The sequence below is a fragment of the Neofelis nebulosa genome, chromosome 16 (genome assembly GCF_028018385.1).
Source record: "Neofelis nebulosa isolate mNeoNeb1 chromosome 16, mNeoNeb1.pri, whole genome shotgun sequence".
NCBI lineage: Eukaryota > Metazoa > Chordata > Mammalia > Carnivora > Felidae > Neofelis > Neofelis nebulosa.
This window is the reverse complement of record NC_080797.1, coordinates 2,716,048-2,731,505: the sequence shown is the minus strand read 5'-3', so window position 1 is coordinate 2,731,505 and position 15,458 is coordinate 2,716,048. Positions and strand designations below refer to the sequence as shown.

The 15,458-nt window shown below is 52.0% G+C and overlaps 2 protein-coding genes across 6 annotated transcripts in view; one reads left to right on the top strand and one right to left on the bottom strand.

The window, feature by feature from the left end:
* NAA38 (N-alpha-acetyltransferase 38, NatC auxiliary subunit) overlaps positions 1-15,357 on the top strand; it is a 24,886-nt gene extending 9,529 nt beyond the window's left edge. For both annotated transcript variants that reach the window (XM_058704028.1, XM_058704029.1), the window contains exons 3-5: positions 14,354-14,691; positions 14,871-15,054; positions 15,201-15,357. In XM_058704028.1, coding sequence (XP_058560011.1) covers positions 14,611-14,691; positions 14,871-15,054; positions 15,201-15,313 — 378 coding nt within the window. In that variant the 5' untranslated portion in view covers positions 14,354-14,610 and the 3' untranslated portion in view covers positions 15,314-15,357. The remainder of the gene's footprint in view (positions 1-14,353; positions 14,692-14,870; positions 15,055-15,200) is intronic.
* LOC131497613 (cytochrome b5 domain-containing protein 1) lies at positions 10,152-15,458 on the bottom strand. Of its 4 annotated transcripts, none has more exons than XM_058704023.1 (5): positions 15,347-15,458; positions 13,804-14,251; positions 13,614-13,690; positions 13,250-13,468; positions 10,152-12,686 (listed from the first exon to the last, which is right to left on the bottom strand). In XM_058704023.1, the coding sequence occupies exons 2-5, from the start codon at positions 13,985-13,987 to the stop codon at positions 12,456-12,458; spliced, it is 711 nt and encodes a 236-aa protein (XP_058560006.1). In that variant the 5' UTR covers positions 13,988-14,251; positions 15,347-15,458; the 3' UTR covers positions 10,152-12,455. The 4 variants fall into 4 exon arrangements, with proteins under 4 accessions (XP_058560006.1, XP_058560008.1, XP_058560009.1 ...); XM_058704025.1 differs by having other exon boundaries at positions 13,804-14,060; positions 15,347-15,456; XM_058704026.1 differs by having other exon boundaries at positions 13,804-14,057; positions 15,347-15,453.

Sequence of the window (15,458 nt, the reverse complement as noted above, 5' to 3'; positions counted from 1 at the left end):
CATCGCTTCCATCTAATTTTGTACGTGCAGAAACGGGGGCCCAGATGTTGAAAGGAGTGCCTAGGATCAAGTTGGTTGGTAGGGACGGAACCAGGACTCGAGCCTATCTTCCAGTTTCTAGTCTGGTGTTCTTTCTACTATATATGAGACGAGACGACGTCAAGGCCAATGAGATGCCCTTGGGTTTTAAAGGAGCTAATACGTGAAAGTGATGGCCACGTATATGACTTACTACCTGTTACAACTGTACCAGAACTGGCAATAGTCCATTGAGTTGTATCTAGTACACTTTTGTGCTGCTGCCGCCACTACTTTCCCCCACCTCCTCCCCATCCCCCCTCCCCCTCCTCCTCCTCCTCATTTTCCTCCTCCTCCTCCTCCTCCTCCTCCTCTTCCTTCATAATGTGTCTGCCCAACGCGGGGCTTAAACTCATGACGCTGACTCCCGACTGAGCCAGCCAGCTGCCCCTCTAGGACACTTGCAAAGTTACATGTTTTCTGACACAGAATTCCACCTCCTACCATCTACCCTGAGAAACAGTCCTCGCACTTGGGTGTATATAAGGTCAAACATGCAGACATATTCATTACAGCGTTGCTTAGAATAGCAAAACATTGGAGATGCCCCAGATCTCCAACAGTGAGGACCAGCTAAGTCAATTAAGAAATATGAGAAAACGGCAATTAAGAAATTAAGTAAACGGGGTGTCCGGGTGGCTCAGTCGGTTAAGCGTCCGACCTCGGCTCAGATCATGATCTCGCAGTTTGTGAGTTCAAGCCCCGCGTCGGACTCTGTGCTGACAGCCTGCTTCGGATTCTGTCTCCTTCTCTCTCTGCCCCTCCCCCACTTGTGCTCTGTCTCTATCAAAAATAAATAAATGTAAAAAAATTTTAAAAAAAAGAAGAAAACGATTTACATGTATGTGGTAAGATTCTTTACTACTGAATGGCAAAAAGCAAGCTGTAGAACTATATATACATTATCATATCATTTAGTTTATGTTCAAAGAAACAAAATGCTGTATGTTTCTACAGATACGTTTCTATCTATCTGTCATCTATCTATCTAACCTATCTGTAAATGCCTTTAAAAATTCTGGACAGGGGCACCTGGGTGGCTCATTCAGTTGAGCATCTGACTTCGGCTCAGGTCATGATCTCACTGTTTGTGGGTTCGAGCTCTGCGTCGGGCTCTGTGCTGACAGCTCAGAGTCTGGAGCCCGCTTCAGATTCTGTGTCTCCCTCTCTCTCTGCCCCTCCCCTGCTTGCACTCTGTCTCTCAAAAATAAATGTTAAAAAAAATTTTTTTTTAATTCTGGACATATCAAATAGGGAATAGTGGCCACTTTTGGGAAAGAGTAGTCAAGGGGAATATTTACCTCTATTTAGAATTCTGAATTTTTAGGGGTGCCTGGGTGGCTTAGTGGGTTAAGTGACTGACTTCGGCTCAGGTCATGATCTCACAGTTCGTGAGTTCGAGCCCTGCTTTGGGCTCTGTGCTGACAGCTCAGAGCCTGGAGCCTACTTCAGATTCTGTGTCTCCCCCTCTCTCTGACCCTCCCCTGCTCATGCTCTGTGTCTCTCTGTCTCTCAATAATAAATAAATGTTTAAGAAAAAAAATTTTTTTAAAGAATTCTGAACTTTTACAATGAGAAAATATTTATTGTTTGTGTAAACAAATTCAAGTAGCCTCGTGATCACCTTAGCAAATGAAACCAAATGGCTTAAAAAGTAGTATGATTTTTGTAAAGAAATTATTCTTCCCTAATCTAGTTTTTTGAGGAGAAAAATACATAAGCAAAGTATAATCAGCGGATGTAATGGAAATTAAACTTTTGAAAACATTAGTGCAGTTCTAGTTTAAAAACTAACTGAGGTAGAGGCGCCTGGGGGGCTCAGTCAGTTAAGCGTCCGACTTCGGCTCAGGTCATGGTCTCATGGTCTGTGAATTCGAGCCCCGCATCGGGCTGTGTGCTGACAGCTGAGCCTGGAGCCTGCTTTAGATTCTATGTCTCCCTCTCTCCCTGCCCCTCCCCTCTTCATGCTCGCGCTCTCTCTCTCTCTCTCTCTCTCTCTCTCTCTCTCTCTCTCTCTCAAAACTAAACAAACATTAAAAAATTAAGAAAAAAACTAATTGGGGTACAAAGAGAAGAAAGGTATAGAAGAACATATTTATAATGATAGCATTGATGAAAGAAAAAAATATGTAAATATCTGGGGAATATTCCTGGAAGAATATATGAGAAACTGTAGTAGTTACACTGGAAAGCTTATTTTTTCACTGTACATCTTTTAAAGCAGCCTGGAAATTTTTTAGTGACCAAAGGATCAGCGAGGTGGAGGGAGGAGAGACCTTTGAGATCAGAAACACTAATCAACAATATGAGGTCGTGATAATTGCTATGGGCTATAAATTCTGAGAATTCAGAGAAGAAAGATCTTGGTAGGGAGAGGGGGATCACTGAAGAACTTTCGTGTGTAGTTGTATTTGAAGTAGGCCCCAAAAGATCACTAAAATTTGGAGCAGATAGAGGGAAGAAGGGCGGTCTATGTTGATTGAGAAAGTACTTAGCAAGTAGTATGTTGACCCCATCAGGCTGGGGGGGGGGGTAAGTTCATGGTAGAAAGTTCTAGTAGGTGTTGGTACCTCTTTAAACAGTAAGAATGGTTAGCACATCAAGTGAAGAGTAGAGGCCAGAACTTGGGGGTACTTTGAAGAATGGGCAGGGGAGAAGAGAAGCCAAAGGAAGAAACAAGTTCTTAGAGTGGTAGGTGCACCAGATAGTGTTATCGTGGAACAAGGAGACAGCTTCTGGAAGGAAGCATGACCAGTATCGCCAGGTGCTTCCTGGAGGGCAAGAAGATCGCTGACCGATCCTCAAAACACGAACTACAGAGTTACCGTACGACCCAGCAATTTCAATCTTAGGTGTACACCCAGGAGAATTGAAATGTGTGTCCCCACCACAACTTGCATGTGAATCTTCATGGGAGCATTATTCATCATAACCCCAAAGTGGAAACAACCCAGATGCCCATCAGCCGATGAATGGATAAGCAAAGGGCAGTATATCCATACGGTAGAATATTATTCAGCCATAAAAAGGAGTGAGGTAGGGATAAACACGACAACATGGAAGAACTTAGCCGACATCATGCTGAGTGCAAGAAACTAGATACGAAAGGCCACTTACTGTATGATTCTACTTATATGAAATGCCCAGAATTAGATCAATTCACAGAGACAGGAAACAGATTAGTGATTGACCAGAATTTGAGGGGAGAAGAAATGGGGAAATGACTGCCAGTGGGTATGAGATTTCTTTTTGCATATGATGAAAATGTTCTGGAATTAGGTAGTGGTGACAACCATGCAATCTTGTAAACCTTATACTGAGAGCTTCTGACCTTTACACTTTGAAATCATGAATTTTAGGGGAGTCTGGGTGGCTCAGTTGGTTAAGTGTCCAACTTCAGCTCAGGTCACGACGTCACAGTTCGTGAGTTTGAGCCCCACATCGGGCTCTGTGCTGAAGCTCGGAGCCTGGAGCCTGCTTCGGATTCTGTCTGTCTCTCTGTCTCAAAAACATTAAAAAATGTTTTTCAAAAGAAATCATGAATTTTATGGGTGAATTTTTAGAAACCATTAAGATGTTATGGAGGTTTTTATTTAAAAATTTTTACCTATTGAGAACTATTTCATAAGTTCAAAAGAAGATCAGACAAGGCTTTAAAAAATATGACTATTGTTGTATTTACTAAACCTGATGATGGACACACGTCTTCATTGTAATATTCTTCGTGGTTGATGTTATGTTACATCAACCTTTTGAACTTACAAAACGAAGAAAGAGAGTATGCAGGTGTCCACAGCCCTCCTTCAACTTTTCTGTAGGTTTGAAAAATTTCCAGTTTTTCCAATTAGGTGGAAGGGAACTAATCTCAAAGAAAAAGCAAGGAAATAATGACATAAAATTCAGGATACCGGGTGAGTCGAGGTGGGAAGGAAACCAACAGAAAAATTGAAGGAGTGCTGTGGACCCCCGTGTACTCTTTTTTGTTTTTTAAGTTTTAATTTAAATTCCAGGATAGTGTGATGTTAACTTCAGATGTACAGTACAGTCATTCAACACTTCCGTACATCACCCTGTGCTCATCACAATTGCATTCCTTAACCCCCATCACCCCTTTCACACACACCCCCATCCCCCTCCCCTGTGGGAACCAACAGTGTGTTCTCCACAGTTGAGCGTGTGGTTCCCGGTTTGCCTCTCTTTTTCCCCTTTGCTCATTTGTTTTTGTTTTTTAATTCCACACAGGAGTGAAATCATACGGTATTTGTCTTTCTCTGACTGACTTATTTTGCTTAGCATAATACTTTCTAGCCCCATCCATTTCATTGCCAGTGGGAAGATTTCCTTCTTTTTTATGGCTGAGTAATATTCCATTGTATCTACAATGTACCACATCTTCTTTTTAAAATTTTTTTTTAACGTTTATTTATTTTTGAGACAGAGAGAGACAGAGCATGAACGGGGAAGGGTCAGAGAGAGGGAGACCCAGAATCTGAAACGGGCTCCAGGCTCTGAGCTGTCAGCACAGAGCCTGACCCGGGGCTTGAACTCACGGACCGCGAGATCGTGACCTGAGCTGAAGTCGGACGCTTAACCGACTGAGCCACCCAGGCGCCCCTGTACCACATCTTCTTTACCCATTCATCAGTTGATGGACACTTGGGTTGCTTCCATAGTTTGGCTATTGTAGATAATGCTGCTCTAAACTTTGGGGTATTGGATTTATTGGATTCCTTTGAATTAGCATTTTTGTATTCTTCGGGTAAATACCTAGCAGTGCAATTGCTGGATGGTAGGGTAGTTCTATTTTTAACTTTCTGAGGAACCTTCACACTGTTTTCCAGAGTGGCTGAATCAGTGTGCGCACCCACCAACAGTGCATGAGGATTCCCCTTTTTCCAGACCCTTGCCAACACCCGTCATTTCTTGTGTTGTTGATACCTGTATACTCTTCTAGATTTGGTGATTGTTAACTTTTTTCCACATTGACAAAATGGCACGAGCAAATGCTTATGATCTAATTTCTTTTTGTTTTTTGTTTGGTTGGGGTTTTTTTGAGGTGTACATTTTGAGTTTTTACATACGCGTACTCTTGTATGAACACCAGCCAGGTAAAGATGTAAAATATGTCAAGCGCCAGCACCAGTCGGTTAAGTGTCCAACTTCAGCTCAGGTCACGATCTCATGGTTTGTGAGTTCGAGCCCCACATCGGGCTCTGTGCTGACAGCTCGGAGCCTGGAGCCTGGAGCCTGCTTCCGATTCTGTGTCTCCCTCTCTCTCGGCCCCTCCCCCACTCGTGCTCTCTCTCCCTCTCTCTCTCTCTCTCTCTCTCTCAAAAACAAACATTAAAAAAATTTGTTTAATATATATGTCTACCACCGTAGAAGTTTCCAGCGTCTTCCCAGTCTGTGCCCCTTCTAGAGAAAACCACTGTTCTTCTATCCTGATTCCTTTTTAACAACTTAAGATCTAATGTTAGTTGCATAAAGCAATATAAAGTCATACGTGTAGTATAATCGCAGCCAGATAGGAAAGTACTAGGAGGAAGTGGTTGAGATGTTCACACTGGTTTCTGCTGAGTGGTAGGAATAAGAGTGCTTTTGTTTTGACATCTTTATGCTTGCCTACCTGGAATTTTCTGTAAAGAACACATGTTCTGCAATGAAAAAGAAAACTAAGCTTAAAAAAAATTAAAAGTATATGGAAAGAGAGAAGATAGGAGAATGGATCAAATATTTGGTTACAAAGTTTGGTGACGTGGCAGATAAGTCTGGAAACCACATACGTAAAGGAATCTATTTCTTTTCACCAGCGGTTGATCCCAGCTTCCCCCATGTCAGGTGACAGGCCCCTGTCCAAGGCTCCTATGGGCTGTATAGCCCTGAACTTCACTCTCAGGCTGCATCTGCTTGCCCTCATCCTTCCCCTCACTGACTACAGACTCACACGGGCTCAGTCCTGCCCCTGACTCCCTGACCAGAGGCCTTTCTGTCCATTCCACACCGGTGGAGGTGGCTCAGGACTTACATCTTCTGAAATAACGGGGTTCAACCCCCCCCCCCCGCATTGCCCACAACTTTCTGTCCCTCTAGCTCACTTCTCTGTTGTTCTTGGACCCATAAGACACTCTAGTCCCTCCCTCATCGGGCTCTACCGGGTCCTCACCTCCTTCCCTGTCCAACGTAGAGTCTGTGGTCTGTCATCTCAGCCAGTGTCGTGTCCTCTCCTGAGCCTCTGCCCGCGCACCTCTAACTGTGACCCTCACACCCAGCGTGCAGAGTGCTGCTGAAGAGAACACCACGACCGTGCCCACCGGCGTCCCGGCTCAGAAATCCTTTTCCCTAGTCCGCCTTCTTTCAGGTCTCCGTGGCCACTTTTCCAAAGCTTCCTCACATTTGCCACACCTCCTCCACCTTCCGCTCCGGCGGGAGACCTTATCAGCTCTCTCCCGGAGACAGAACATCAGAGAGAGCTCCCCGGAGACATGGGCACGAAGCCTGTGTATTTCGCTGCATCCTCTTTGTCCTACTTGACCACTCTCGCTTTCCAGGTCCTCTGAAGCCACTGCCACCAGACTATCCACAGCCTCCTGGTTGCCGACAGAGAGGCTGTTTCTGAGTTCTTAACTCGCTACGCCCTTCTGGAAATGATCTTTGCTTGCCTTCTGTGATCTCACATCTGCCTCTACTTCGATTGCTGGCTTTTTTAAAAACAATTTTTCTTTAATGTTTATTTTTGAGAGAGAGAGAGAGAGAGAGAGTGAGTAGGGGAGCATCAGAGAGAGAGGGAGACACAGAATCCGAAGCAGCCTCCAGGCTCCGAGGTGTCAGCACAGAGCCCGACGCGGGGCCCGAACCCACGATCCCTGAGATCGTGACCTGAGCCGAAGTCGGACGCTGAACCGACTGAGCCACCAGGTGCCCCTGGCGTCTCTGTTCTTATAGTACTTTTAGCACACGTGTGCGTGTGTGTATTTACATATGTTTGTGCGTGTGTGAGCACAGGCGTACCTAGCATATAGCTCTTAGTACCATCTGAGACGATCTTGTCCTTTGTTCACCGTTTATCCCTCCAGATCGTTAAGTCCCAGTGAAGCAGGAGCCTCGCCTGCCTCGTTCCCTTCTGTGTCCCCAAGACCCCAGACAGTACCTGGCACAACAACATTGGTTTTTGGCTAACGAATGGATGAATACAGCGCCTGAGCGTGACTGCGGGAGGATCACTGGTTCCTACCCGGTATCCGTGCCCTCCGTCCAGGGTGGTGCTCCCCGCCCGTGTCGTGGACGTCAGTAGAAAACACGGGGTCCCAGCTCCCTTGCAGCCAAGGGTCCCCTGGGGAGTGCGCTTCCTACCCGTGAGCTGCAGCCAAAGGTCAGATGTTTGCTTCGATAGAGACGCGATCTTCCTTCCCTTTTCCTCCTTCCTGCCCACCGCGCAGGCTAGCGGTAGAGCGGCAGAAAGGTGATGACCCCGAGAACGACAGAAGAGCTCCCGGAGACCCCGATGACCCGGCCCGCAGAATTACGACACCACAGACTCAGCGTTTGAGAGAAACTCACTGTTTGTAGTTAGGCCCCGGCTGTCGACCTCCTGTGATACGCAGCCAAATACGTTCTCTCCAGGCTGTCCTCTAAGGTCAAGGGGATGGGGCGCCTGGGTGGCTCAGATGGTTAAGCTACTGACTTCGGCTCGGGTCATGACCTCACTGCTCACGGGTTCTAACCTCACGTGGGGCTCTGTGCTGACAGCTCAGAGCCTGGAGCCTGCTTGGGATTCTGTCTCCGTCTCTCTGTCCCTCCCCTGCTTGCTTGCTCTCTCTCTCTCTCAAATACAAAATAAAACCTAAAAAGACATAGATAAAGGACAAGGGGGATATGTCAGCCTCCTTACAGGAGGGCGGGCGCCATTGATGAGCACAGGTGTTACTGTCCACGGCTCGCAGGCTCCCCCCACACGGAGCCGGCAAGTGGCAGGGGACATCACATCATGTGGGTCTGTTCGGGTCCTGGGTTCACACATGTCAGATAGCAGGGATCACGTGTACGGTTAATTCCTGGAGCAGGTAGGCATTACCCCTCTGCGCCAGGCACGACGTGGCCGTGGCGGATACAGACAGGGGTGACTCGGTCAGACGGACGCTGGACACCCGAGTTCCCACTAAGCCGCAAGCTTCCAAAAGGCGGCCACTGAGCCATTCCCAGGGGGAGGGGGACTTCATTCTAGCACTCTCTCCACCGCCTTGCTCCTCATCTCGGCCTTCTTTCCCCCTGACCCCTCTTAGGCGACCTCCCTTCACATACGCACAGCTTTACGGTTATTGTCATTTTGAGTGTTTCCCTTATGCCTAGAGGACCCGGTGCTCGGGCGGCGTACCTGTTCGTATTTGGAATGCCTAACCTTCGACTTTCAGGATGGTCCAGGCTTCAAACTCTGTCTGCTTCTCTACCACCAACCCCTCCACACGCGCTCGCTGCTCCGTCAGCAAGCGGCCGTTCTCCCAGTATCAACACCTCCGTGTGGCTGACCTAAACTCGCTGGGCGGGCTGGGAGCATTGAACTCATTCTGACGTCACGACTGGGCGTTAGGCTCAAGCCTGAAGGGTAGATCCCCCCACTCAGCCCGAGGTACGTCCAGATCAGAATTCGGGACGGTAGGAAAATGTTTCGGACTGGCCATAAACTTAGCCCCGAGGGGTTACGGCGTTGGGCTTGGCGGCCGTGGCAACACAGGTGTAACAGATGAGCGTGGAGACAGGTGGCCGGAATCCCGGGACCACGTGGTTATCGCCGCCTCTGCTATTTCGCTTCCGGAGGTCTTTCAATGGGGGGGGGGGGGGGGGGGGGGCGGGGGGGGGTACTATTTCAGGGGCAGGGGGTCGGGCCGTTTTGAGACCGATGGAAGTTATAGCACCCACCCTTCTCCAAAATAATACATATCTGAGCTTGCACGCACGTGCAAACACACGCACGCACACACACCCACCCCACCATATTTAGAAACTACCTCTGCCCTTCTGGAGATCCAGGTTAAGAATCCACGTGCGATTTGCCAGGAGGGTGGAAACTTTTTCTATGCCATAATTTGGTCCTTTATCATGTACTGTTTTCATTTATCTTTCCGTGTGTGTGTGTGTGTGTGTGTGCACGTGTGTGTCTTTTTTCCCACTGAGCGGGCAGGCTCCCTGCGGGGACACCCGGGTCTTTATTATCCTTGGTGCTATGCACTTAGGGAGCAGGGCTCAGGGGAAACTTGCCCATTGAGTCCTTTGAGTCTGTTGTGGTTTCCTGAGGACAGGCAGCATTCCTTTCCGTATTCCTTCACCCCCCCTTCCCCTCCCCCCCCCCCCCCCCCCCCCCCCCGCCTCCCTCCACAACCAAAGAGGTCGCCAGGAGAGGACTTGGACCCTACACTCAGTGCTATTTACTTTCTAGATTTTAGGCCCAGGCGTTATTTACATACTCCTCCCGCAAATACCCAGCCTTGGGTATTTAGAGAACCAAGTGGTGCCTCGTGAAAAACTTTACTCGCGTCCGCGCTAAAGCCCATACGTGTTAATAAACCCGTGTGCTGTATTCTCTCTGAAACGTGGGGTGTCGATCCCTTCCGCAGCTCTGCGATCTACCGAGCACACCCACCCCTGTAATCAGACCCCCACCTTGGGCTGTCCCTCCTTTCCTGGCATGAGCTTGTGGAAAAAATCTAGAACAGGAGTAAAACCCAAAGCTAATAAAATAGTAGCCATGTGGTTTTAACTTCTTTTCTGATCCCTCCCTCCCACCTATAAATTCCGGCGGGGCCGCCTTTCATTGTAACCTTTTCAGAACTTGCGAGGGTTTTCCCTCCCTTAGCCGCCCCGCCCCCGCCGCCGACTCCGTAGGCGAGTACGGCCACCTGGTGGCCGTCCGCGGGAATGACAGGTTTCCCCCCAAATCTGGTGAGAAGAAGGCCCCTAGGGCTTGGGCTTGGTTCCAAGGGAGCCAGGACAGAAGCCTGTGGCTGGAGGTGGCCTCACTTACCTCCCAGGACACAACATCCCATCCACTAGTTATTCCAGACGGATGAATTCACTCAACATTTGAGGTCATACCATCAAAATTTATTGAGCAGCAACTGTGTGCCCAGCACCGGGAACACAGCGGTGAACAGGGTGGACATACATGGTCCCTACTCTCTAGCTGCCAGCCAGCCAACTACATCCATAATTTTGAAGTTTAAACTGTAGGAAGTACTCTGAAATGTGTGTGGCGTTAAGAAATGATCTGGCAGAGTCTTGCTTTCAACACCAAGAAACCCCAGAAGCTCTCCTGAGGAAGAACCATCGAGGATTCAGTTAGGTGGGAGACGGAAGGGTGTGCAAGCAGAGGGAAGAGCATGCGTGAAGGTTCTGGGGCAGACACACATTTCATGGACTGCGAGACAGCCGTGCAGCTGGAACACAGAACAAAGGTGAGACTTGCAAGGTGGGCAGAAGCCAGCTTACACAGCATCTTTGGACTTAGAGGGCTTTATTCCCAAAGCAACCAGAAGCCGCTGAAGAATCTGAAGGGGGAGAGCCAGAGGCCTCGGTCTGGTTTCCAGAGCTCACTCAGACTGTGGTGTGTGGGGGCAGAAGCGGAAAGAGGATGGATTCCAGGGACATTTAGGAGCTGGGAATGACTTGGACAGTGACCAGGGTGCGAGGAGAGGCGTGTGCTTCTGGCAGGAGACACTGAGGCAGGAGACTCCGGAAGGGGGGCGGTGTGGGCCCCTCCCGGAGGCACAGGCCCCAGGGCAGCCGCTTGGCTCGGGTTCTTGAGGCGTCGGTTTAACTGGACGCATGTGAAACAACCCCAGAGTGGACCAAACATTAGAAGGATCCAGATAGTTCACGGCCCCTCTCGCATTACACGGGACTGAGCGGAGGCCCTCTGTCTCACGGGGAGCTCAGAAAGGGCCGGACCTGTCTCCACCTGCGTCCGTGCCTTTCCCAGCCAGCCCCTCAGAAAGCACCTCGGCGGCCCGCCCAGCGCCTCACGGTCCCCTGCTCGGGCCCCGGCACCCCTGGCCAGCAGGTGCACGCACCTCTCCCCAGTTCTTTTGGGCCTGTGACCATCAGGAAGCCCACCGGTCTGTCATTCTCGTTCCCCGCCCCTGCTGAGGTTGAAGGGGACACATCTGGCCACTGCTCCCCCGCCACGCTGGCTGTCCCTTGGTCACATGAGTTTCCTGACCTCATTAGCTCCTCTCTAGATTACTGTTGTAAGGCTTGCCATCTTGCAACGCAGACATTCTTTCCTTCCCTGAGGGGCCCAGGCCCGTCATGATTGCCTGCTTTTTGTCCCCCATCTAAAGGCCCTTCCTCCACTCGTTTTCCCTGCGGCCGGTCCGCATCTACCTCTTCTCCTCTAAAAAAGAAGAAAATTTTGCTGTGGGATCAACCAGGAAGCAGCCTCAATAGCTCCTGCTCAGCTGGCAGCCCTCCCTGCCTCCCCCCTGCCTCCGCTCGGCCACTGCAGAACTCTGCTGACTCCCTTCCAAAGACCGTAACTGCAGAAACCAACCAAACCACACAATAGGGCTCCGGCGTCCTGCCCCGCCAGCAAGCCTCGGACGGTGAGATGCTCTCTCGAGTCTGTCCCCCAGCCACTAAGTAGTGTGCCTTCGTGCCACTAAACCTTGCCGAGCCTAGGGAGCTCCCCTCCACTCGCTAGCTGGGATGCCGCCAGGTTCCTCAATCGCTTAACAAAGCCGAACGGGGACAAAAAGTCTTTCTAAGCTTCCAAAGCCTTACGGTGATGGTGTCCCTCTTACAGGGTCGTCGTATTAAGCAGGGCAAACGAAGCCCGTAGCGTAAGATCTAGCCTGAATTAACCTGCTAACCGCTCGCTTCCTTTCTTCCCTTTGGGTTGCGACTGGCAACTGCTCTTCAGAAGGGAAATGAGGCAGTTTTGTTTGGCCAGTGACCGACACTTCCTGCTCCCGCCTGGGGAAGGTCCTGTCTCCCTGCGGCCTGGCCCGTCTCCATCGCTGCCACGAGGTTCTTCCGTCGCTCATCCCCGCGGGGGACCTCTCTCTCTCTGACCGTCGGACAGTTCTGCCTGAGCTCTGACTGACCCCTTCTACGTCTCCCTAATCCGAGATCCCGCACCTTCTGGATCGTTCCTGGGAATCAATTCATGCCCTTTTCGCATGCTCTCCGACTTTCTCAGAGCAAAGTGTAGTGGGCCTGGGAAACGGGACTTGTAAACCTCAGAGACACATGGGGAACCACAGGCCAGCGGCCGGAACAGAAAGGGGGTCTGGCTCCAGCACCGCCACACCCACCTCTTTTCCTACAGGACACGGAAGCAGCCAAACTCAAAATATATCTTCAGTCTACATGAGCATATATCTCCCTCCCTAGAGTTCTGTGAGGTCATCGTTGAAGTACAGCAGTATCGCGGGTGTGTAAGGTGCACTGTCCATACTGAGATAGTCAAATTCTTCGTCCTCGTCCCGGATCCCGTTCTGTTCCAGGGTATGATCCATGTTCAGGTTCTTCCCCTCATATTTCCACGTATAGCTGGCAGCATGTGCGTTATAGGGGAGATAGCGGTGTAGGATTTCCCACATCGACTCCAGGGCCCCCACCTGCAACATGAAAGCACCCCCCACCCCCGGAATTCTGGAATGAACGCACACGCCCCCAAACAAAGGCCAGGAGCCCAAAAGATGACAGGGCTGGGATCAGAGAGCCTCCCTTGGTAGACCGTACTTTTAGGCACTTCACGGTCCCCAAGAGGAAGCATGCGGTGAACGGCCCCCAAGCGTTACGGTCCTTATGGCAGCCGCTTCTAACAAACAGCCTTAAAGGGTCACAGTCACTGCTGCCTCCCCTCACCCCTACAATCGAGGACACTAATAAGAGAGTCTGCTTACAGCCACTATCCCAAACACAGCACCGTAAGAGCTTCTCAGGACCGTCGTCACTGAGGTGCCTGAACTGTGCCCCGGGCTTATGTACCCCGTGATCCGGCCACGCCTCCGATTCCCCACCCTGGAGACCTAGGTGGTCTGCTCTCCCCGTCTGCCCCTGGAGGGGGAGAAAACGCTGCTCCCACTGGTCATGGAGATCTAAGGGCCTGAAGATCTCCTTGGCGATTTGCTGGGCTTCCCCGGTCCCCTCCGACCTGCCCTCAGGCACCAGTTCTCACCTCCAGCATGTGCTCCTGCGATGTGAGCGTGTTAATGATGCGGATGTTCCGGGTCTTGGCGGACAGCCGCCCCACCTCATAACGCGACCCCTGCCACCAGGGCTTCCCGAAATCATTGGCCCAGTCGGAACGGGGCAGCTGCGGCGGGACGTGCAGAAAGCGGCCCCAGGGGGTGCGGTATCTCAGGGTGCCGGTCAGCGGGTCTATGTGCTTGCGGATCTTTAAAGCGGGGTTCGGGGAGGGGCCTCGGAGCAGTCACCATCGCCGACCCCGGCCCGCCCCGGCTTCTCCTCCCCACCCCGCTCTCCGGTGTCCCTACCCACCCCGCCCCCCGCCCCCAACCCCGGGTTCCAGCAGAACTCACGTCTCTGGTCTTCGGATCGAACCAGTGGCTGATGTCCTGGCCTGCGACTTCTATGATGGGTTTTAGCAGCAGGTCTCCTGGGAAGGAGCAGCCGCAGTCAATGCTAGCCACCCAAGAACGGGGCACCGCCCCCCCGCCCCCCCCTCCCCCCAACGTACGCCCTGGCCTTGGCCCAGAGCACGGCCCCTACCCTTATACTCCTGAGCCAACGGTGTCAGGTCGTACACGGATCCCAGGTAAGATACCCAAAGGTCTTCCGGCCGGTTGTGTTGGGCCACCTCGGCCGGCGTGAAATACCGACGCAGGAAAAACTCAAAGTCTGGCCCGGCCACTAGGCCTCGGCGCGGCTTGGCTCTTGCACTATCGGCCACCATCTCCCGTTGCTTCGTCGCTCTCGGCACGCTCTCACTCACTGCATCTCTTCCCCCTCGCGAGCGCGTTTATCTGCTGACATGGAAACCATTGTCCCTCTCCGGCCACCGGCCACCGAGATCAAACACTGCGCGGGTAAGGAGGCGGAGCGTGGGCTGCGCGTGCTCACGGGAAACGTAGTCCGAGTCTGGCTTTCAAGGGATCGGGCTGCGTGCTCAAGGGTTCCGGGCGAAAGCGAACACCTTCCGTTTTCAGAGTGGTCTGGGCTACAAAGGGATATTTAGGACCGACTGTCTCGCGAGGCAGCAAAAGCAAGGGAGGGTGGGGTGGAGTGCGATTACGAAAAAAGGTATTCTCGCTAATTCCAGGGTCCCTAACGGCCAGGTCTAAAACTAAAGAGGCAAAACTTCTCGCGATATGTTAAGACATCCGGCGCCGTAGACCTCAGCGAGCCTCAGCGTCGGAGAAGAGAAGCTCGCGAGATCTCTGCAGTTGCCCAGGAGACTAAGAGGAGGAGAGGTGATCTCGCGAAAGAAGAGGGGTCGGGAGCACTCGCGAGATCTCAGACCACCGGACCCGAAAGGTTCTTAAGAAGTTGAAGGGCCCTCAGGAGGCCCGGGGGCAAATGGCCGGAGCCGGACCAACCATGCTGCTACGCGAGGAGAACGGTTGTTGCAGCCGGCGTCAAAGCAGCTCCAGCGCCGGGGTTAGCGCGGGCTCGAGTGCCGGGATTGAGGGGCAGCCGGGGAGCAAGATGGGGGGACGGAAGGGGGAACTGCAGCTCCCGGCAGCCTCTGGGCTTGGTGTGAGCGCCCCGCGGGCTGTCGGGAGCTGTGGTTCCGTGGGTGGGCGGCGCAGTCTCAGCGCGTGTCCCGCCCCGCGCAGGACTCAGACGGGGAGCGCGAGGACTCGCCGGCTGCGCGGGCCCGGCAGCAGCTGGAGGCGCTGCTCAACAAGACTATGCGCATTCGCATGACAGATGGACGGACCCTGGTCGGCTGCTTCTTGTGCACCGACCGCGACTGCAATGTCATCCTGGGCTCGGCGCAGGAGTTCCTCAAACCGTCGGGTCAGTGCCCGGGGAATGCGGCGGAGCCCTCACCGCGAGGCACCCCCCCCCCCACACACACACCCGCTGCACCCCAGTTTTCTGGGACTAGAAGGGGCGGGACCGACGCTGGCCTGCCTCCCTGATGCTCTGACCCTTCTTTCCAGATTCCTTCTCTGCGGGAGAACCCCGTGTGCTGGGCCTGGCCATGGTACCCGGCCACCACATCGTTTCTATTGAGGTGCAAAGAGAGAGCCTGGCAGGGCCTCCCTATCTCTGACCACGATCGCGCAGGCTTTTCAGACCATTAAACCTGTAAACGAAGTGGCTCGTGTCCGAGTGTAGCTGGGACGTCGGGAGCGCTCTCAGCCCTCCTTCACCCAGCCTGGGCGTCCGGGGGTGCCAAAGGTTCCCCGGGGTTCGGG

What these genes read in the sequence shown, in the direction of transcription:
- LOC131497613 (XM_058704023.1), bottom strand. Translation starts at nt 13,987, where the DNA reads ATGGTGGCCGATAGTGCAAGAGCCAAGCCGCGCCGAGGCCTAGTGGCC. An exon ending in TCGATCCGAAGACCAGAGAC is followed by an intron (nt 13,469 to 13,613) that starts GTGAGTTCTGCT and finishes CCCGCTTTAAAG; the next exon opens with ATCCGCAAGCACATAGACCC. An exon ending in CGCAGGAGCACATGCTGGAG is followed by an intron (nt 12,687 to 13,249) that starts GTGAGAACTGGT and finishes TTCATGTTGCAG; the next exon opens with GTGGGGGCCCTGGAGTCGAT.